This window comes from Pelophylax lessonae (assembly GCF_965119305.1).
Source record: "Pelophylax lessonae genome assembly, chromosome: 7".
NCBI classification, from domain to species: domain Eukaryota; kingdom Metazoa; phylum Chordata; class Amphibia; order Anura; family Ranidae; genus Pelophylax; species Pelophylax lessonae.
Window position 1 is genome coordinate 110,774,470 of NC_138774.1, and position 22,476 is coordinate 110,796,945.

The 22,476-nt window shown below is 42.4% G+C and overlaps 1 protein-coding gene across 1 annotated transcript in view; it reads left to right on the forward strand.

Moving 5' to 3' along the window:
- The window catches only part of HTR2C (5-hydroxytryptamine receptor 2C), a 446,785-nt gene that overhangs the window by 388,525 nt on the left and 35,784 nt on the right, over positions 1-22,476 (forward strand). The window contains exon 3 of the mRNA XM_082263634.1: positions 6,940-7,140. Within this exon, the coding sequence (XP_082119760.1) occupies positions 6,940-7,140 (201 nt within the window). The remainder of the gene's footprint in view (positions 1-6,939; positions 7,141-22,476) is intronic.

A 22,476-nucleotide genomic window follows, 5' to 3' on the forward strand; every position in this document is an offset into this window, starting at 1 on the left:
GTCCCTCAATTCTATCCGGACACAAATGTTCTTTTGTTCCTGTCTGTCCCTAATCAGCAGCCAGCACGTTGATGTGTGCTCTTTCCCTGAACTAAACAGCAGAATGACGCCGCAGTGGCGCTGCCTCGAACTTATAAAGACTTGGTCACATGCTTCAGACGGCCAATCACAGCTACTAATACATTTGTAGGCATGGCTGGGATGGCTTAGGCACACCAGTTAAACGCTTGTTGATTGGCTGTTGAAAGCCCGCCATGAAAAGCGTGCCAATGCATGCAAAACCCGGAAATAAAATGACCGAACACGGATTTTTACCCGAACATACAGTAAAGTTTTCGGGTCCATGTTCGGGTAACAAAAATCCAATTATTCGGTACGAACACGAATAATACAGTCCGTGTTCGCTCAACCCTATTCCTGACATAATCATACCGCCAGGGAGGTTAAGCCCTCATTTTTCCTTATTTTAGACAACACCTTTGTGTACTAAAGAGACATGAGGATGCAGATGTAAAGGCCATGGATTGGTAGATATCTTATAGAGAATAAAAGGTTGTAAAAAACTTGCTGTCCTCCATTGATTTACATGCTACCAGTACCCACCTTAATTCTTTTTTTCTTTTTTATTTAAATTCAGCTAATGGGCAAATGTGTTGTACACACCACACTAAAAAAGGAACAATCTGCTTAAAGCCAGGTACAGTGCCTTAAAAAAGTATTCATACCCCTTGAAATTTTCCACATTCTGTAAATGTATTTTATTGGGATTTTGTGTGATAGACCAACACAAAGTGGCACATTATTGTGAAGTAGAAGTAAAATGATACATCATTTTCAATTTTTTTAACAAATATATGTTTGAAAAGTGTGACGTGCATTTGTATTTAGCCCCCTTTACTCTGATACCCTTAACTAAAATCTAGTAGAACCAATTGCCTTCAGAAGTCACCTAATTAGTAAATAGAGTCTAACTGATATGGGGGATAAAGTTAGAGAATTAACGATACCATTGTCTATAGCACCATGTTGGTGTTCTGCTCAAAAAAACATTTAGTCAAGCCAGGTGCACTGTTTGCATCATACCCATGACGTAGTGAAACATGTTGACTTCACAGTTGCATCACAAGAAACTTTGCATAGACAAGCCCCCTGGAGAGCCATGCAAACTGGGTACCCGGAAGGATATCACCAAGTGGCAAACGTCATCGCTAAGTGACACACCTCCCTTTGTGGTGCCTTGAAACCCCGTTGCATACAGGTGGACGAACTGGAAGAGCAACCCAGAAGCATGGCATACAGCCAATGTACCAGTACAGTACCAGCAATAGTCTGCATCAATGGACATTTGTCCGATATACTGTGGTAGGAAGCTGGAGCTAAGATGAACCTCATATATTCGGTATGTTTAATGGTCAATAGACCCTGAGTAGGACTACATGATGATCTACTGGATGGGGTAAAATAGCTCGCTTCCATAACTAGTGACATTTATGCTCATGCTATACCTGGAAAAGTTTATTTTCAACCCTATTTTTGGAAGAATCCACTGTTTGATTCTTGATCCCCATGGACAACATATCCATGTGATAGTCCCGGTTCGGAAGAGTTAATCGTAGCATCAGATGACCGCTCTTAGTACACTTTTGCCCCGGAGCCTATGTATGCAGCAAGGCTGGTGTTTAGTTGAGGTGCCCTGTCCATAAACAAGCGGGGTTTCGCACAACAATTGCGACATACATAGCAGCAATATTTTTTCTGGATGTACTCAAAAGTGACACTGTTTATGGGTGGGTAGGGGTAGTTGTTTTAAGCGGAGTATGGTTTTCACTAGTACTTGTTACTTTTATACTCTTTGAAAAAAGGTATATGTTTTAACTACCATTAAGTATAGTGTCTGCTTAATAACCTCTTGGTTGCAATTTGGGGAATATTCTCCCTAGTTTAACTGGTTGTTTGGTTGCTAGCAAATAGAGTCTACCTGTGTGTATTTTAATCTCAGAATAAATACAGCTGTTCTGTGTTAGAGAACCTTTATGAACAAACAGTGTCATGAAGCCCAAGGAAAACAACAGACAGGTCAGGGTGTCAAGTTGGGGAGAAATTTCAAGCAAGGTTAGGTTATAAAAAAATATTCCAAGCTTTGAGCATCTCACAGAGCAATTCCTTATCTGAAGAGTATGGCACAACTGCAAACCTACCATGTCATGGCCATCTTCCTAAATGGACAGACCAAACAAGGAGAGCATTAAACAGAGAAGCAGCCAAGATGCCCATGGTAGTTCTGGAGAAGCTGCAGAGATCCACAGCTCAGGTGGGAGAATCTGTCCACCGGACAACTATTAGTCGTGCATTTCACAAACCTGGTCTTTGTGGAAGAGTGGCAAGAAAAAAATCCATTGTGGAAAGCAAGCTATAAGAAGTCCCCTTTGCAGTTTGGGAGAAGACATGTGGGGGACATAGCAAACATGTGGAAGAAGGTGCTCTGGTCAGATGAGACCAAAATTTAACTTTTTGGCCTAAAAGCAAAACACTATGTGTGGCTGAAAATTAACACTGCACACCACCCTGAACACACCATCCCCACCGTGAAACATGTTGGTGGCAGTATTATGTTGTGGGGATAATTTTCTTCAGCAGGGACAGGGAAGCTGGTCAGAGTTGATAGGAAGATGGATGGAGCCAAATACAGGGCAATCTTAGAAGAAAACCTGTTAGAGTCGGCAAAAGACTTGAGATTGTGGTGGAGGTTCACCTTCCAGCAGGACAACGACCCTAATTGTACAGCCAGAGCTACAATGGAATGGTTTAGATCAGGGGTGTCCAAACTTTTTTCAAAGCGGGCCAGACTTGATGAAGTGAACATGCAAGAGGGCCGACCATTTTGCCTGACATTTAAAATTAAATACAATCATCAGCGCAGTGCCCACGAATGCAGCCTCACCAGCGCAGTGTCCTTAAATGCAGCCTCACCAGCGCAGTGCCCATATATGCAGCCTCACCAGCTTAGTGCCCATATATGCAGCCTTGCAAGCGCAGTGCCCATAATTGCAGCCTCACCAGCGCAGTGCCCATAATTGCAGCCTCGCCAGCGCAGTACCCATAATTGCAGCCTCGCCAATGCAGTGCCCATAATTGCAGCCTCGCCAGCGCCATTGACACTATCCAAATCACTTTTAAAAAAGTCCAGGAAGCAGCGCCGAGAGGTAGAAGGGGCGGGCGGGGCAGAGGAGAAGGAAGGACGCGCTGTCATCGGAAGTCCCGGTGCCGCCCGCCCCCTTCTACCTCCCGGCGTTGCTTCCTGGACTTTTTTTTACATTATATATATATATATATATATATATATATATATATATATATATATACACACACACATATTTTTATATATATATATATATATATATATATATATATATATAGTACAGACCAAAAGTTTGGACCCACCTTCTCATTCAAAGATTTTTCTTTATTGTTATGACTATGAAAATTGTAGATTCACACTGAAGGCATCAAAACTATGAATTAACACATGTGGAATTATATACATAACAGAAAAGTGTGAAACAACTGAAAATATGTCATATTCTAGGTTCTTCAAAGTAGCCACCTTTTGCTTTGATTACTGCTTTGCACACTCTTGGCATTCTCTTGATGAGCTTCAAGAGGTAGTCACCTGAAATGGTCTTCCAACAGTCTTGAAGGAGTTCCCAGAGATGCTTAGCACTTGTTGGCCCTTTTGCCTTCACTCTGCGGTCCAGTTCACCCCAAACCATCTCGATTGGGTTCAGGTCCGGTGACTGTGGAAGCCAGGTCATCTGGAGCAGCACCCCATCGCTCTCCTTCTTGGTCGAATAGCCCTTACACAGCCTGGAGGTGTGTTTGGGGTCATTGTCCTGTTGAAAAATAAATGATGGTCCAACTAAACGCAAACCGGATGGAATAGCATGCCGCTGCAAGATGCTGTGGTAGCCATGCTGGTTCAGTATGCCTTCAATTTTGAATAAATCTCCAACAGTGTCACCAGCAAAGCACCCCCACACCATCACACCTCCTCCTCCATGCTTCACGGTGGGAACCAGGCATGTAGAGTCCATCTGTTCACCTTTTCTGTGTCGCACAAAGACACGGTGGTTGGAACCAAAGATCTCAAATTTGGACTCATCAGACCAAAGCACAGTTTTCCACTGGTCTAATGTCCATTCCTTGTGTTCTTTAGCCCAAACAAGTCTCTTCTGACACTCGTTTTCCTGTACTTAGCTGCTTTTTTCTTGCTATAATACAAATTCTAACCAGGGCTGTCTTTATTCTTGATTGGACCCTGGGCAAAAATTTTCTTGGGCCTTCTTGAATCAACTTTTGGGGGCTCAAGGGGCAGCTGCTTTGGGCCCCACAACAATGACTAGACCCGGGGCAGCTGCCCCTTTTGACCTGTGTTAAAGACAGCCCTGATTCTAACAGTCTATTCAGTAGGACTATCAGCTGTGTATCCACCTGACTTCTGCACAACACAACTGATGGTCCCAACCCCATTTATAAGGCGAGAAATCACACTTATTAAACCTGACAGGGCACACCTGTGAAGTGAAAACCATTTCAGGTGACTACCTCTTGAAGTGTGACTCTACAATTTTCATAGTTATGAAAATAAAGAAAACTCTTTGAATGAGAAGGTGGGTCCAAACTTTTGGTCTGTACTGTATATACACATATATATATATATATATATATATATATATATATATATATATATATATATATATATATATATACACACATATACATACATACATACATACGTACATATATATATATATATATATGGAAAAAAAGCATCAGGGCTTTATGAATAAAATCGCACTTACTAAGACAGGCAGTAGACCTCCTCGGTCAGCTCCACATGGGGCTTCTTCAGGTGGCTGTGTGGTGAGAGAAGGAATGCAGATTTCAAATTCCTTCTGCATTCCCGCGTCGTGGGCGGCGCCAGGCACATAGAGCAGAGCTCGGCTGCTCCCGAGTCCCGCCGAGTTCCGCTCCCCGCCCCATCACATCGGCATTGGGGCAGGGATGTGCGATGGCTCAGACACAGAGAGAGATATTGATCAGCCGTGTCTCTGGGGGCCGTATGGAAGTAAAGGACGGGCCGCAACTGGCCCGCGGGCCGGACTTTGGACATGACTGGTTTAGATCAAAGCATATTCATGCATTAGAGTGGCCCAGTCAAAGTCCAGACCTAAATCCATTGTAGAATCTGTAGCAAGTCTTGAAAATTGCTGTTCACAAACGCGCTTCACCCATTCTGACAGAGTTTGAGCTATTTTGCAAAGAAGAATGAGCAAAAATGTCACTCTAGATGTGCAAAGCTGATAGAGACATACCCAAAAAGACTTCCAGCTGTAATTGCTGAAAAAGGTGGCTCTTCAAAGTATTGACTCAGGAGGGGTGAATACAAATGCATGCCAAACTTTTCAGAGATTTTTTTGTAAAACATTTTGAAAACCATTTATCATTTTCCTTCCACTTCACGGTTACGTGCCACTTTGTGTTGGTCTATCAAATAACATTTTTTTAACATGACAAAATGTGGAAATGTTCAAGGGGTATGAATACTTTTCAAGGTACTGTAGATATTCTTTCAATTTGGAGTATGTCTTTAGGTAATAAATATTTATCAGTGATAGAAAAGGCCTACCGTTTTCTGACCCAGATACCCGATTGCAACATTACTTGCTTTTTTTATTTCAGTTACTTATATAATGCTGTCAATTTACCCAGTGCTTTACATATATATTGTACATTCACATCAGTCCCTACCCTCAATGAGCTTACAATCTAAGGTCCCTAACTGACATTCATACATACAAGGGTCAATCTAGACAGGAGCCAATTAACCTACCAGCATTTCTTTGGAGTGTGGGATGAAGCTGGAGTGCCCAGAGGAAACCACGCATGCACAGGTAGAGCATGAAAACTCCACGCAGGTAGTGTTGTGGTTGTGATTTGAACCAGTGACCCTTTTTTTGCTAGGTGAAAGTGCTAACTACTACACCACTGTGCCACCCCAGGCAATATATGTCCCTTTGCAGCTATAACAGCTTCAACTCTTCTGAGAAGGCTGTCCACAAGGTTTAGGAATGTGTCTATGGGAATGTTTGACCATTCTTCCAGAAGCGCATTTGCGAGGTCAGGCACTGATGTTGGACGAGAAGGACTGGCAAGCAGTCTCCACTCTAATTCATCCCAAAGATGTTCTATCGGGTTGAGGTCAGGACTCTGTGCAGGCCACTCAAGTTCCTCCACCCAAAAATCGCTCATCCACTTTAAATGGGCTCCTATCGCGCAAGAAGATACAAAAAGTACATAGAGCATTTTCTCCAACACAGCAATTACAATACACGGTAGTGTCTTTCCATGCATTGAGGTATGCTGCAACACATGTGTCAGAGTTGCATTGCCTTAGTGCATTGGAGTAACACTAAAAAGGAATGGCAGGGCAACAAGCTAGCAACATCTTACTGCTATGCACCACAATGCTGAAGCACCTTCAAAGTTATAGAATATAGAAAACTACCAACTTTACAATATTAGACATGTGTATTACCCTGCAGTGTCTACTTTTTAAGATAGAAATATTTGGTGACAATTTTAAAGCCACTAATCTCTGAGCAAAAATCCTGATGCCTTCAAATCTAAAAATGTACACACTTCTGTCTCTTCATCATGCATACCAAAACTACAAAATTGATTCTGTTCACAAAGGTTTTATTTATCCCTTGGACATGAAGGTTCTATGGAGTTGTTATATATTATGAGCATTTATTACCAAAGGTGTATATACAGTAATTCTGTTAAAAGTAGTCATATAACATATGTTTGAATTAAATCTTTAATTACTTTTTTTGAAGACTTTAATTATGTTTTCCTGTTCATTTTCTTTCCCTGCAGATTATGCCTGGCCTTTGCCACAGAAATTGTGCCCTGTGTGGATCTCATTGGATGTATTATTTTCTACTGCATCTATCATGCATCTCTGTGCTATTTCTCTTGATCGGTATGTAGCAATACGTAACCCCATAGAGCACAGCCGATTCAATTCTCGCACTAAAGCTATGATGAAGATTGCTGCTGTGTGGACCATATCAGTGGGTAAGCAGTAAAGTCTTTGTTTACTCTGATCCCTAAGACATTTTTAATACTCAAGTTTAAAGCTATCAAGGGTGAATACTAGAAGAAAACTATCAGAAAAAATGCTCTTATGGATTTATGTGGTTTAAATCTAAATTAAAAGTATACAGCACAGGTTTTCATTTACACTTGCATGTAATACATTTATTTTTCCTTTACTTTATATATACAGGCAGACCAAAGTGTCCCAACAAAAGTGACAGTGATACAGTTTGGGACAACTGATGACACTGTCAGTGTTACTTGAACTGCAGCTCCAGACTTTTATTTATTTGTTTTTAAGTTCCTATGGGGGTTCTGCCTCTGACTGTAAGGGTCCTTTCACACGGCCGCTCCGTGTGTCCGCAAATCATCCTATTTTTTTGCGGATGATTTGCGGACTTTAATGTAAGTGAATGGCACTGCGAATGTCAGCGGAATACCATCCGCTGACATCCGATTTTCCTCCTTTCAGTTCTTTTCCGTTTTTTGGAACTGAACAGAACCCTATTTTTTCATCCGTGTAAAAAACGGAAAGGAAGGAAAATCGGATGTCAGCGGTGTCATCCGCTGACATCCGCAATGCCATATACTTACATTATGTCCGCATATCATCCGCAAACGGATGGGATGATATGCGGACACACGGAGCGGATGACACAAATGTCATCCGCTCCGTGAAAAAAAAAAAAAAAAGTCCCGCAGCGGACTAAAGCAGCGGAGCGGCCGTGTGAAAGAAGCCTTATACTCACCTCCTCTCCAGTGCTGTCCCTTTGCAGTACATCTTCTTCACCACAAGATGTAATCAGTCTTTTGGTTTGAATAACAAAATTTTAAATTTTTACATATTTGACCTTCACAGTGGGTACACATAGCAATAGAACCTTATTTTCTACACTTTGCCCACTCCTCACAAATAACAGCTTAGTCTAGTTTTACAACTTATTTCTACTTTAATTGTAAAAGCAATATTCAAAATGTAACACTGGCTTTTACATTAGTTGCAGTCTGACAGCATGCTATCAGGCATAATGGAGGGTTACACACATTTTTCAATGCAGGGCCACCAACTGAGAAAATTTAGTCTGGTTTTTCAGCAACTGCACAAAATTTCCTTCATATATGGCCAGCTTTATTCTTTTGTATCAAGTTCAAATACGTTTTTCACAGCAGACGATATGATAGAAAAAAAAAATCTTTATTTAACTTTTTCCTATTTGGGAGCACTTAAAGAGACCCTGAAGCCAACTTAAAAAAATTGCATTCAAAAGCTCAGAAAAATCGAGTATTTTAAATGCTTGCCGTGTTTTCCCTTTTTTCTAAATTCAATTTTAACCACTTCTCGCCCAGCCTTTTGTAAAATGATAGTGGTGTCCTCCCAGTCACGCACCTCGCATTGGGTGATCAGTACCAGGCAACTGTGATTGGCCAGGTACCATGTGATCGATGTGACCAATCACAGCGATCACATGCTCACCAAGTAAATAACTGTTTTAAATGCTAGCCATTCATTATTTACTATTGTGATGCTGTAATTGGTCACAGTTATCACATGGTGTACAGGGCCAATTACAGTAGCCCTGTACCATGTGATAGTTGTGACCAATCACAGCATAGCAATAGTAAACAAGAGTCATGAACGAAAGCCATTGACATCAGTTAAAATGATTGCTGTTACAGTGATCAGCACTGTAACAAGCAATCACAATGTAAAAAAAAAAAAGTTTTAAAAAATATTCTTCTTTTCTTTTTTACATACTGTTACCAGTCAGTATCCCTAATCACCAGCACCCACTCAGAGTCCCTAATAATGGCTGCACCAGTCACAGTGTCCCTGATTATCACCACACCAGTTAGACCCCTTTCATGCGGCTGGGTTGGTACAGCCACTGGATTTTAGTGGCAAAAATCTGTGGATTCTTGCTGCTGGAATGACAGGGTTATGCAATCAGCCACATCCAGGCTAGGAAATCTGTCCCAAACCACAGCTAACTGCTCTGTGTGTGTCTACATATGAACAGTCTATTTAAACTAATAGCGGGCTGACAGCGGCCACTGCTGATCAGATAATTCAGTCATTCCAGTAGCAAGAGTCCACAAAATCCGGTGGCCAAACCAAACCAGCCATGTGAAAGGGACCTTACAGTGTCCCTGATGACCACCACAGAAGTTACAGTATCCCTGATGATCACCATACCAGTTACAGTGTTCTTGATCACTACCACTGCACTCTGAAGAGCCATACATATTCAAATAGCTCTTCAGAGAGCATTCAACAGGCAGTGGGAGGCATTGTATTGCCTCCTCACCACCAGTTTTAATCCCTTGTATCCAACACATGCAACACTATTCATTTGAATGGGTCCCGGTCAGCGGGAGTACAGGTGGTATAATTCCTGCCACATCTGCGAAGGAAAACATCAATGCCATGGCATGTACTAACCCCTACCTATTTATTGACCATGTTTCTGCCTGTTGCTTGGACCGATCCTTTGCCTGTTTGCTAACTACGTCTCTGCCTGCACCTGAACTGATCCATCTGCACATTCCTCTGACACTGTTCCTGAGAGACACCAGTCCCAGCCATCCCCCGAGGACAACTGCACTCCTGGAACAACAGAAATTATTTTATTCTTCCTTCCTTTAGCCTCTTGAACTTCCTGACTAGGGATGATCGAACTTTTGAAAAGTTCGGTTCGGCCAGAACATCCGAACTTCCCGAAAGTTCGGCCCGGATTTCAGAACCCCATTGAAATCAATGGGACCCGAACTTCGGTAATCAAAAAACACAATTTTTAAGCCCTAAAACCCAATAAATGCCCCTAAAAAGTGCCTAGGGTTCTGGGTCATGCCCCATTAACTATTAATCACACAAAAAAAAGTTCTTTTTTGACTTTTTGATTTGATTTGATTTGACTTTGGATTTAGTATCTGGGGGGTCTAAAAAGTGTACATGTCCAGAACCATGAAAAAATAAATATAATTTTTCAGTAGAACAGGGATGTGGGACCCTCCTTTAACACCTATATGATCTTTTTTTTCTGGTTCTGGACATGCTACAGAGCTGAAACTTCACAGGTACACCTTTTAGACCCCCAGACACAAAATCACACAAAAAAAGTTCTAAAAAATTGTCATTTTTGATAAAAAAAGCCAATTATTGAAAACATTAAAAAAAAGAGATTTTTTGATTTTTACTTTGGATTTAGTATCTGGGGGGTCTAAAAAGTGTACATGTGAAGTTTCAGCTCTGTAGCATGTCCAGAACCATAAAAAAAAGATTGTTTGTATTAGAAAACTTTCAGCTCAGGGGGTTGGCTTCGCTGCTGTAACACCTTGCCGGTTTCAAAGCAGGCATTTTTTTTGGTTCTTTGCAGTCAGGAAAAACATCTGAACTTGTGTATAGTGGTACTGTGCACAAGTTCAGATGTTTTGCCTGCCTCCAAAAACCCCCCAAAAAATGCCAGCAAAAACACACCTGGGCATTTTTTTTTTTTGACGCTAGCGTTTTTTTTGGCATTTTTTGGGGTTTTTTTTGAGGCAGGCAAAACATCTGAACTTGTGTATAGTGGTGTATATACACACATACATATATTTATATAGACACCTAGCCATATATAGGTGTGATAGTAGCAGAAATATATTACTGTAAATGATTTCATTAGCGCAAGCATTTATTTCTGCTACTATCACACCTATATATGTCTAGGGGTATACATACAGACATATATGTGTATATATACCCCCTATACACATGTTCAGATGTCATGTCTGACATCAAACATGTCCTCAAAAAAGCACTGGCAGTGGCAGCCCCTGCAGCATAAAAAATGCTTGGCTGGTGAGAAGCCATATTCCTGTGCCGAAGCAATTCAGAAAAATGATCATTTCTCTATAGCGGTCACCCTGCTATGGAAGGGTTTTGTCACCCTGCCATAGCAGTCACTGCCAGTTAACCCTACACTACACTACGGTCCCCTTACACTTAACACTTTCCCTACAGAAACTACATTTTCGAAGCTAACTTAAGTGTAAAGGAGCACTCTAACTACACTAGATATCCCTTTCCTCACACTAATAAATGCTAAATGACACTTTTAAAGTAAAATTAACAGAACTGCTTCCACTCTCTTCCATGTCCAGTATAACAATGCTAGGAATATGGCGGGGGCGATCTTATATACTGGGGGGCGTATTCACTAATGATTGGTCTAGGGACCCCCTAGTCACTCCAATCACATTTCTAGCATTCTCCTGTCCCCTCAATTGGCTTTTGCTAATGGTTCTGGTCCAATCACGGGCTTTTAAAGCCCATTTCATGAAGCATTGCATTTTGGTCGGTTCTGGTTGCCGAATTCTGAACTTTTTGGGCAAAAATTTCTAAATTCGGCCGAACCTCGAACACCCAATGTTCGGGCCGAACCGATGGTCGACCCGAACCGTTCGATCATCCCTATTCCTGACTAGTAAACATGGCATTCCAGAGGGCAGCTATGTACCAGTCGGCTAGGCTTGCTTGTTTTATAGGGACAGGGACTGCTATAGGTGGCGCTACACTAAGCTTTATTCGCTGAGAGTATAGAGGCGACCATTACAGTACATTGATTTTGATACAATCGGTTGATTTGTATGATACACAAGATACAATGTCTGGTAAATAATCAGTATAATCAATAATATTTTCAAAACACTCATTAAGCCTCTTAGTAAATATCTTGGAGTGGTTACTTTCCAAAATGAGGTCATTTTGTTGGTGTTTCCATTATCCTGATGCTGCAGGGCCTCCAAAATGTGATGGGTAGTCAGGAAATTAGATGCATAAATTATATGTAAATTATGATCCTTGAAAACCCAAAGTGCTCCTTGGATTTTGGGCCCTCTATGCATCTAGGCTGTGAAGTCTCACACATGTAGTATCTCTATATTTGGGAGGCATAGCAGAAGATGTTTTGGGTTTAATTCTAAGTATGCTGTGTGTGAGACATAACTTGTTAAAATGACATCTTTTAAAAAAAATGTACTTAATTTCTTCATTTTCAAAAAATTGTGAATCACAGATCTCTCTCTACCTTTGTTCAATCCATCCCCCCTCCCACAGTTAGTAAGCACATATAGGGAACACATTTAACCCCTTGATCACCCTCAATGTTAACCCCTTCCCTGCAAGTTTCATTTATACAGTAACAGTGCATATTATTTAGCACTGATCACCGTATTAATGTCACTGGTCCCCAAAAAGTGTCACTTAGTGTCAGATTTGTTTGCTGCAATGTCGCAGTCCCGATAAAAACCGTTGATCGCCGCCATTACTATTAAAACAATTAAAAAAAATAAAAAGTCCATAAATCTATCCCGTAGTTTGTAAACGCTTTAACTTTTGCACAAACCAATTAATATATGCTTTTTGGGAATTTTTTTACCAAAAATATGTAGCAGAATAAAAGTTGGTCTAAACTGATAAGAAAAATTTGATTTTTTAAATTTTTTATTGGGAATGTTTTATAGCAGAAAGTAAAATATATTGGTGTTTTTTCAAAATTGACGCTATTTTTTTGTTTATAGAGCAAAAACAAAAAAACGCAGAGGTGATCAAATATAACCAAAAGAAAGCTCTATTTGTGTGAAAAAAAGGACAGCAATTGTATTTGGGCATTGCAAGACCGCGCAATTGTCAGTTAGAGCAATGCAGTACAGAATCGCAAAAAAAATGGTCTGGTCATTAAGTGGGTAAAACCTACCGGAGCTGAAGTGGTTAAGGTGGAAGTAAACCTCAGACATGGAATATTGAACAAAGCACATTGTTCTATAGTTTTAACTTGCCTATCTCCAAAGCACTAACTGTCATTTCTGTTTGCCTTCTCATTTCCATCCGTCCAGCAGATCGGATCGGATGGGAACGGACCGAAGGTTCGTTCCCATCCGATTCCCCTATAGAGATGCATGGGGAACTGACAGCTCTGTCTCTGCACACAGCGCGGAGACACGGCTGTCATCCTCCTGCTCAGTGAGGAATCGGCGGATCGATCCCCCGCTGAGATAAATGGAGTCCGTCCGATGGACGGACAGTGTGAAAGGGGCCTTAAGGCAAATCCCCTGTGCACTACAAGTGCACTGCAAGTTCACTTGGAAGTGCAGTCGCTGTAGATCTGAGGGGAAGATCTGAAAATGAGGGGAAGCTCTGCTGATTTCTTTTTTTTTTTCCCATTAAGTTGATTTTATTGAGAAAAGAAACAAAGGTAACAAATTACAGAAATGGTAAGCATCAGTAACTCGGCAGTGGTAAATATCACTGATAAAATAAAGCAGATAATAAAGTACAAAGCCCGGTTTAGCATGTGAAGAAGCAGTAACATTTGTAACATAACCATGGCAATCAAATGAGAAACTGAAGGGATAGATGGGGGAAAAAAGGAGGGGTGATATACAGGAATGGAGGGGTTAATGTGTATATTGAAGATAATTCTACATCACTGAAAATAAAGGAGGAATAGCATCAAAAAAGGTGGTGTATTCATTCTTAAAAGTGAGTATTTAAAGGACAAAGTGGTGATCCTATGTGTTAATTATAATGGTATCAAGATAAGGCTTCAGCTTCTTACTACGAGCTGAAAAATGGTAATATAGTAGGCTCCAAATAAATAGCTAAATATAAATATCCAATTAGAGAGAGAGAAGAAAGTGTATGAAATGAACATATACATTTCCAGGGGGCCTCCCCTCACAACCCTTTTTTAGGGGGGGGGGTGACCCCGGTGGTGAATAGTGTGGCTGTGTGTGTGTGTGTGTGTGTGTGTGTGTGTGTGTGTGTGTGTGTGTGTGTGTGTGTGTGTGTGTGTGTGTGTGTGTGTGTGTGTGTGTGTGTGTGTGTGTGTGTGTGTGTGTGTGTGTGTGTGTGTGTGTGTGTCCATGTATTGGAAAATTTTGTTGGAGTGTCTCTTGCTATGTTAATGAGTTCTCCCATTTCTGAAATGTTATTGATTCTCTTAATACATTTCTTCACAGAGGGAACATGTGCGGAACCCCGATGCAGGGGAACGCAAAGTTTAGCTGCGTTAATTAGATGACGGGGAAGAGTTTTTTTATTAGAAGTTTAGGGAATGTTGGAATGGTGTAAGAGGAATTGAGCTGGGTTAAAGTTAAGTTTAAAGGTCAATATTTCTTTGGTTATCTGGTGGACTTGGGACCAGAAAGCTTGAAGGCGAGGACAATCCCACCACATATGGAGTAGAGAACCTGATTCATGCGAACAAAGCCAACATTTATTCGGCAAGGAGGGATAGAATCGGTGAAGGAGTTCTGGTGTGCTGTACCATCTGGTGATCAGTTTAAAGTTATTTTCCTGTGTAGTCACGTTAACCGACCCTTTGTGTGCAATAGTGAGAATACGCTCCCAATCCCTTTCCGCGAGGTCAAGATTGAGGTCACGTTCCCAAGAAAGAGTCGCCTTCCCGGATTTTGGGGAGAGTTTTTCAAAAAGCATATTGTGGGTGGCCGAAATGACATGCTGTATCTTAGAGGCGTTGTTTGTGAACAAAATGATTCAAAACGTGTAAGAGGCCGAGAGGCTTGGTTCGTTCTGTTAATATCTTTCAAGAAGTGTCTAATTTGCTGGTACAACCAGAAGGGGAAGGACTTGTTTCTTGTCTGAACGGCTATGTCATCTAGTTCCAGGAGATGTCCATCTTTAAAAAAGTGTTGGGCAAGTAGGTTAGAGTGTGGTCAGTTGCTGTGTATCTGGGGTATATAGGTACCTGGAGGGAAGACCGGGTTGTTATTAATAGGTGTGAGGGAGCCAGGCGAGGAAGATAGGTTAAACTTTGTGCATGTCGTTTTAAAGCAGTTCAGTGTCGGGCCAATTAGCGGGTGAGATTTAATCGCAGAAGGTAACAGATCGAGTGGTAACCAAAGCAAAGAGGCCAAGTTGAGAGAGCACACTGAGGCTTCTATGTCTATCCAATCCTTCATGTCAACAAGGACACACCAATCCACAACACTTGCTAAGTGGCAATCCCAATAATAGTGTTTCATATCCAGGAGGCCAATGCCCCCTTTCTGTTTGGGCTTAATTAACTGTTCATAGCTAATTCTAGGTCTCTTATGGTGCCAGAGAAAGTTTGTGCACATAGTTTTAAAATTCTGGAAGAATTGGCGGGGATGGTAATGGGAATTGTTTGGAGAATATATAGAATTTGTGGGGGAATGTTCATTTTAAGAAGGGCTGCCCTTCCAAACCAGGAGAAGAATGACTTATCCCTTTTCTGTAAATCTTCTGAGATGGATTTCAGGACTGGTGGGAAGTGATGTTTTAAACAAGTACAGTAATTTTGTGGAAAGAAAGATACCCAGGTACTTGATAGCAGTAGCTTCCCATTTGAACGGAAAGTTAGCTTTACATTGGGTAAGAACTTGTGTTGGTAAAGATAGGTTAAGGGCTTGATATTTGCAAAAGTTAATTCTGAGATTGGAAATCTTTTGGAATAGTTCAAAGTCTTTAAGCAGATTGGGGATGGAGATAAGCGGGTTTTGAAGAAAGAGCAGGATGTCATCCGCAAAGGCTGCCAGTTTATACGTGCAATTTTCCTAGCCTTTTATATTTTGGTTTGTTCTGAGACAGTTCAGTAATGGTTCTAAAGTAAGTACAAATAAGATTGGTGAGAGGGGACAGCCCTGTCTAGTACCATTTTTTATAGAGAAGGTGGTCGACAGGTGGCCATTCACCCTCACTCTGGCTGAGGGTGAGTTGTAGAGGGACATTATAAAAGAGATCATATTAGAATTTAGTCCCATATGTTGAAGTACAGCAGAAAGATAATCCCAAGCCAACCTGTTGAGCGCCTTCTCCGCGACAAGGGAAAGAAAGAAACCCTGTTTTTGGGACGAGGTGAGTTAGTGGTGTAAGTTGATCACTTTTATGGTATTGTCCCTGGGCTCTCTTGCAGGAACAAATCCCACTTGGTCTTTTGAAATCAGGGGAGTAAGAAATGGATGTATACGATTCGCTAACATTTTCGCAAAAAGCTTTATGTCCACATTCAACAGGGATATTGGCCTATAGTTGGAAACTGCTGTGTTATCCTTCCCTTCTTTGGGTATAACTGAGATATGGGCCTCGAGAAGCCTGTTTGGGTGCACAGGAGGGGAAGATAACGAATTGAAAGCTTTTAGAAAGGGAGAACACAGAAGGTCTAGAAAGGTTCTATAATATGTTGCTGAGAACCCATCAGGACCCGGGACTTTGCCTTTTTTTTTAACTGTTTCACCGCTTGTCTCAATTCCAGTTTAGAGATCGGAAGTTCAAGTCTGGACGCCTCTTCTTGGGTAATTGTTTTGGGGCAGTTTTGGGCTAGGAAGGATTGTATGTGTTGGGTACGTTTGGATTAAACCCCCGGTGCCTGGGAGGCAGAGTTTAGATTATAAAGCTCAGAATTAAAGACCTCAAATTGTTTAGCAATGTCTGGAGTTGTCACGAAGGATTGGCCCGAGGAATCTTTAATGCAATGGATATTGGAGTTTGCTTTTCTCGTTCAAATACATCTTGCAAGAAATCTACAACATTTATTGCTTTGCTCATGTAGCAATATTTTCAGGCATTGGGCCTGATATGGTTCTGCCATCGTTACCGGTAACACTTCCAACACATTTAAGTTGAAAACCCAAGTGTGAGAACTGAGACAATGACCATTCCGGCATCTTTGGTTTGTTTTGTTTATTTTGGAATATGGATGGGAGAAGGGAATGAGTGGGATACTCCGCTGTCTTTATGCCAGCTGAATGCCGGCCAACGCTCCCTGGCGCTTGAAGATTCTGTTCTGCTGAACTGTGCTGAAACTTCGACTTTAATCCTCAGATTAACTCAGAAGATCCAGGTCTGTAAGACATTTGACTCCTGACACTCTGTTAAGCTCGAAAGTCCAGTGAACAGCTTCCTCCAGCCCTTCACTGACCAAGGTAGCTCCTTGTAACTGCTTGTGCTGCTGCAACTGCAACTCTTAACACTGTACACTTCACACTGTACCCCTAACTCTTCAGGGCCCAGCCGCTGGCACCCCCTCTACACTTTACGGTCCTCTTTACTAGGAACCCCCTCCAACACTTCAGGATCTTCTTCACTAGGCACTTCCTCTAATACTAGCTGGCTCCTGGATCCCTGGGACCTTCACGGGAGTGGTCCCCTCTACACTTCAGGCAGACCCTCAGGGGCAATTCACAGTACTCACAAACTTGGCATGCTTTCCTGGAACTGAACCCCTCTATCTCCACTAGTCCTCTGCACACTGGACCTCTCTGCAGCTCAGCTCAGCTCTCTCTCTGGACTCTTAGGCAGCCACCCGAGACACCCAATCCTTCTGACAGTAGGAGAGACAGCCTTACCCTCCCTCCTGGGACTCTGATTCCCACCAATGACACTGCGTCATGCACTCCCCTCAAACTTATACCCACTCCCAGAATCCTCTGCGGCAGAATCTGCCTTCTGGGGTAGATACAGGCCTGAATGAGCCACTGATTGGGTTTCCTCCACTGCCCAATGAGAATCCTCTCATGGAGCCAGTGGGGAGATTCCCCTCTCAGCAGTCACACCTGGGAGACATGCCAGCCCAGCTGAAAATCATGGCCCTGTTGTTAGGCAGCCAAGGACCATTATGCTTTTACCTAGCACCTACTTTGTAGGGTGCTACATCCATAAAACAACTTATGTGAAAGTATTAACCGCCTTCTGTGTTTGCTATCAAGAAGGTCTTTCAGTTCGGCTCTAGCCTTGGTTAAATCTTGAAATGCTTGTGACGCACTGGATTGTTTGTGGATGGCTTCTAAGGTACAGATTTTGTATATTAATGCTGACATTTCCACCTGCTTAGCCTTATTTCTGGTTGCTTTCATAGCCATGAGTACACCTCTTTTGGCAAACGTATGTGCTTGCCATTGGAAAATGGTGGATGCGTCCAGGGTGTCATTGTTAGCAAAGAAGGCTTGTATGTTCGATTTAATGTGCAAAATATTGTGTTGTGCCGTGAGTAGAGAAGGGTTTAATCGCCAGATTTTGGAGAAGTGGGACATTTCCGGGAAGGAAAGTGTGATGGTAATCGGGTGGTGATCGGATAAAAACATTGGTTCGATGGAGGATTTAGTGAGAAATGGGAGATCTTTCTGTGAAATGAAAAGGTAGTCTATTCTAGAATACTTATTGTGGGGGGGGTGAATAATAGGTGAATAATACAATAATATTCAGCGCTGAACCCCTAAGCAAAATTAATAACAGACTAGCAGCTGAACACTCAAGGGCAATCCAAAACACCTCCTGGAACGTGTATATATAAAACAGTGCAGCGCAATCCTACTATTAAAACATGGTAAGCATGCTAAAGACAAGTCCCAAAATCAGGTGCAATGTGAAGATAGAGAAAGCAGTCCATATAATCAATGGTAAATAATCCCAGAGCAAGTGATATCCAGGTTCTTGATGTGACAAAAGGGTGCTAATAAGATCCCGCCACCTGTCATTCTCTGCCTCTCACCTTATCTCTACAACAGGGAGGATTGTTCCACCTATATTGAGGACTCCAGCTGTATCTGAGGTCTGCAAATCTGTATACCCTGAGTGCTGTGTAATGAGGAGAGAAGGAGTGGAGGTGGAATACTTATTGGCTATTTGGATGCTACATGCTGTTTGACCCTGCAGGGTCGTAGAGATAAGGTGATTTACCATTGATTATATGGACTGCTTTCTCTATCTTCACCTTGCACCTGATTTTGGGACTTGTCTTTAGCATGCTTACCATGTTTTAATAGTAGGATTGCGCTGCACTGTTTTATATATACATGTTCCAGAATAATAGGTGAAGTCTCGTTCGGATGTATGTTGTGTACTCCAGGAATCATGTAACAGGAGCGATTGTAGCAATTTTTTGATTCTAGTTAGGGCTTTATATGGGATAGATGAGGAGCCCGATGATGTGTCTGTCAAGGGATTTAGGGCCACATTGAATTCTCCTCCTAGACTGGTCATACCTAATTGGAAGCTTGACAGAAGTTGCGTCAATGCGTCAAAGAAACCAACTTGGTGCGTGTTAGGGCTGTAAATGTTGGCCAGAGTTGTCATGTGTCCTTTAATTTGTCCCTTCAGAAATAAGAATCTGCCCTCAATGTCTGTATGGACATCCAGGGGGGTCCCATTGGGCTCCTTTAGAGATCAGAATTGATACCCCCTTGGTCTTGGCTAATGGATTGGTAGCGTGGTATACAACAGGGAAGGAATTTTTGGTTAATTTGGGTATAGAGCCAGTACGGAAGTGTGTTTCTTGAACAAATGTGACATCAGCTTTAAATTTATGTGCCAAGGAAAGTAATTGGGACCGTTTTTCGGGTAAGTTGAGTTCTTTGGCATTCAGTGAGAGAATTTTGACACTAACAGCGTCGTGGGAGAAGACATGTCCAGCAGTTGAGAGAGAAGAGGAAGAAAGAAAAGGAAAGAAAAAAAATAAGGGAACGGGGGGGAGGGGAGGAGGTTGAGAAAGGTGCATGGGGGGGGAGGGAAGGGCTGTGGTGGGGATGGGAGTATTTATCTAATGGGCGAGGTAGAGAAAGAGCCGGGGGGAATAGTTATTATGAATAACCTTCCCTGAACTTCAGTCCGGAAACAGTCAACAAGAATCTAAAGGATTCTCGTTGTGTCAAAACGTCGAAGGAGAGGACAGAAATCTATATCAAAACTCAATAACCCTTGGAGCCAATGGTATTGAAACTTGGAGAAGGTAGTGATACTCATAACAATTAGCTATACTGTTACTGGGGAGCATCAACAACTGAAGTTTAGAAGTGAAAGATGGGAGGAGAGCCCTGTAGTCTCAAAATATGGTTAGTGTAAGATATACAGAGGCTTGTATGTGAGAAACAAAACACATGCAGTTAGAGGAAAAGCATTACATTCTCCACTTGTTTACGTTGCATCTGAGCAGGGAGGCATTAAACCTGACAAGTAAACAATGGGGGTGCCAACCTGCCTCAGGCTAACCTATTACGATTTAAGCCTCTTATAGAATAACATAAGTATTTATGCAATTATATGGAAATCGACCACTTTTGGAACCAAAGAAATATACCAGGAGCATTCAGCTGGGGGGGCAGAGGGGGAGGTCAGGAGCGTCCAGTGGGTTAGGTATTACAGATAGCATAAGCAGCAAAGTCGCACCATTGCAGAAGTGGTACTTCTCAGAGTCTATTGGATTGGGTAATAAGCCCAATTCAAAATAGATCCGTGAGTGGGGCGACGTGTATGTAAGGGCTGGGTTTTATAGATCACAGAGCAAGTAGTGACAGTATATCAGGCTTTCATATGCATCGTACCTGCCAACATAGGCGATTTATAGGCAATAGGCGAAAACTTTCATGGCATATAACAGAAATCCTGCAGGTGAGCCAGGATATGAGCAGAATTAAAGGGGTGCCTAGAGCATATGTTTAGCATATGTGTAGTCGCTGGGCGGTCTTATTGTCATTCTGCCATCCATCGATAGAAACGGCAGAGCAGGAAATTAGGAAGCACGTGTAAATGAGGCAGTCTTACCGGCTAAGGAGTCCCAGATTCTGTCAGTGGACAGATGAATCAAGTACCTTTAAACCCTGGAGGGGGCAGTTGCTTTTGCAGTAGGTTACAGAGTTGAAGATAAAACAGGATTATATAAAGCTGTGAAAGAAAAAAAAAGTTAGTGAAACATCAACACGTGGGTCTGTTTGAGACCCGAATAGATTTGTCAGGTAGAATCTGCACAATGAAGGAGTCTTAAGCATGTGCGGTGTGGGATAACAACAGAAAAAATAACATGTGGTCAAAAGGAACAAGGGCAAGGCGAATGTCATGTTGAATGACTATCTGGCGTTGTCTTGACGCGGACTGCGGTGGACAGGGGAGGCTGTTGTACTGTTGCCCCTGCCCATACGATTGGTGGTGTAGGCATGACTCCTAGTAGAGTGAGATCTTCTTCTGCGAATATGGAATTCATCTCTTTTAGGGATGGTATCCATAGAAGTGGCTCTGCGGATAGAAGGGGTATTGTAAGGGTTGTTCCAATCAGGTAAGTCAACCAAAGGCAGGTTGAGAGTATCACAAAAAGAGCGCAAGTCATCAGGTGATCTCAAGAAGGCAGTACGTCCCTGGGCAGAGGCAGAAAGGCAAAATGGAAACTTCCATCTATATGGGATAGATCTGGAGCGTAGCACATCAAGGAGAGGGCGAAGATCTCTTATTTTCTGGAGCGTGATAGGGTCCTGGAAGATTTTAATTTCAGATCCCTGTAGGAGAATTTCCCTCCTCTCTCTTGCTCTACTCAGTATGTCTTCCTTAAGTCTGAAGCTGACAAGGCAGCAAGCTACATCCCTGGGCGGATCTTTGTCCCTGCCTTTTGGTCTGAGGGCCCTGTGGATTCTCTCTAACTCTCTCTTGTGTCGGTAGGCCGGCCTAACAAGTCATCGAAAATGGCGCTGGAAGTTTGCATAAGTTGATTAGGTTCAGTCGCTTCAGGGATCCCCCTTATCCTTAAATTGTGCTTCTCCCGCAGTTATCTAGATCTTCTAGATGTCTTTGCATCTCTCTCAATTGGGCTGAGTGGGCTGTGGTGGTTCTCAAATTTTGCTGGATATCGTGTTCATGGTGAGCTTTGGCTATCCATCCTCATACACATGGTCTGAATGTTCAGCTTGAGATAGGCAATAGCAGCTGCCAGGGTCTCCTTTATATCAGATGCCACCAACTTATGAGCCCCCATATTTACAGGTAATTTGTTGGGGGGGCTTGCATCAGCTAGAGCGCACACCATGAGGCTGGGCCTGTGCAGTGGCTGGCATGTCTCTCCCCTGAGCTCGGAAGAGCGCCAGTATGCTGTGGAAGACAAGCGGTCGCTTGGTGATCAAGACCGTGAGTGAGGCTGGACCTTGAGTTTTTCCCCATGATTGCCGGGCAGTATACCTTCTGATGGCTGAGTGCAGGGCTCCATCGGACGAGAGCGAAGTAATCTTGCAGCCATTCTTGTCCGGCTCCAAGCCACGCCCCCCTGATTTCTATCATCCAATCATGTGCAAGCAAAAATGCTGTTTTTTTCCCTTGCATGTTCCCTTCAGATTTACAGCGACTGCACTTCTAAGTGCACTTGCAGTGCACTTCCAAGTCCACTTGCAGTGTACTTGTAGTACACAGTGGATTTACCTTTAGTAAATAAACTCCATTGTTCCTTCAGTCAGATATAAAGATATTCTTTAACCACTTAAGCCCCAGAAGATTTTACCCCCTTCCTGACCAGGGGGTATTTTGCGATTCGGTACTGCGTG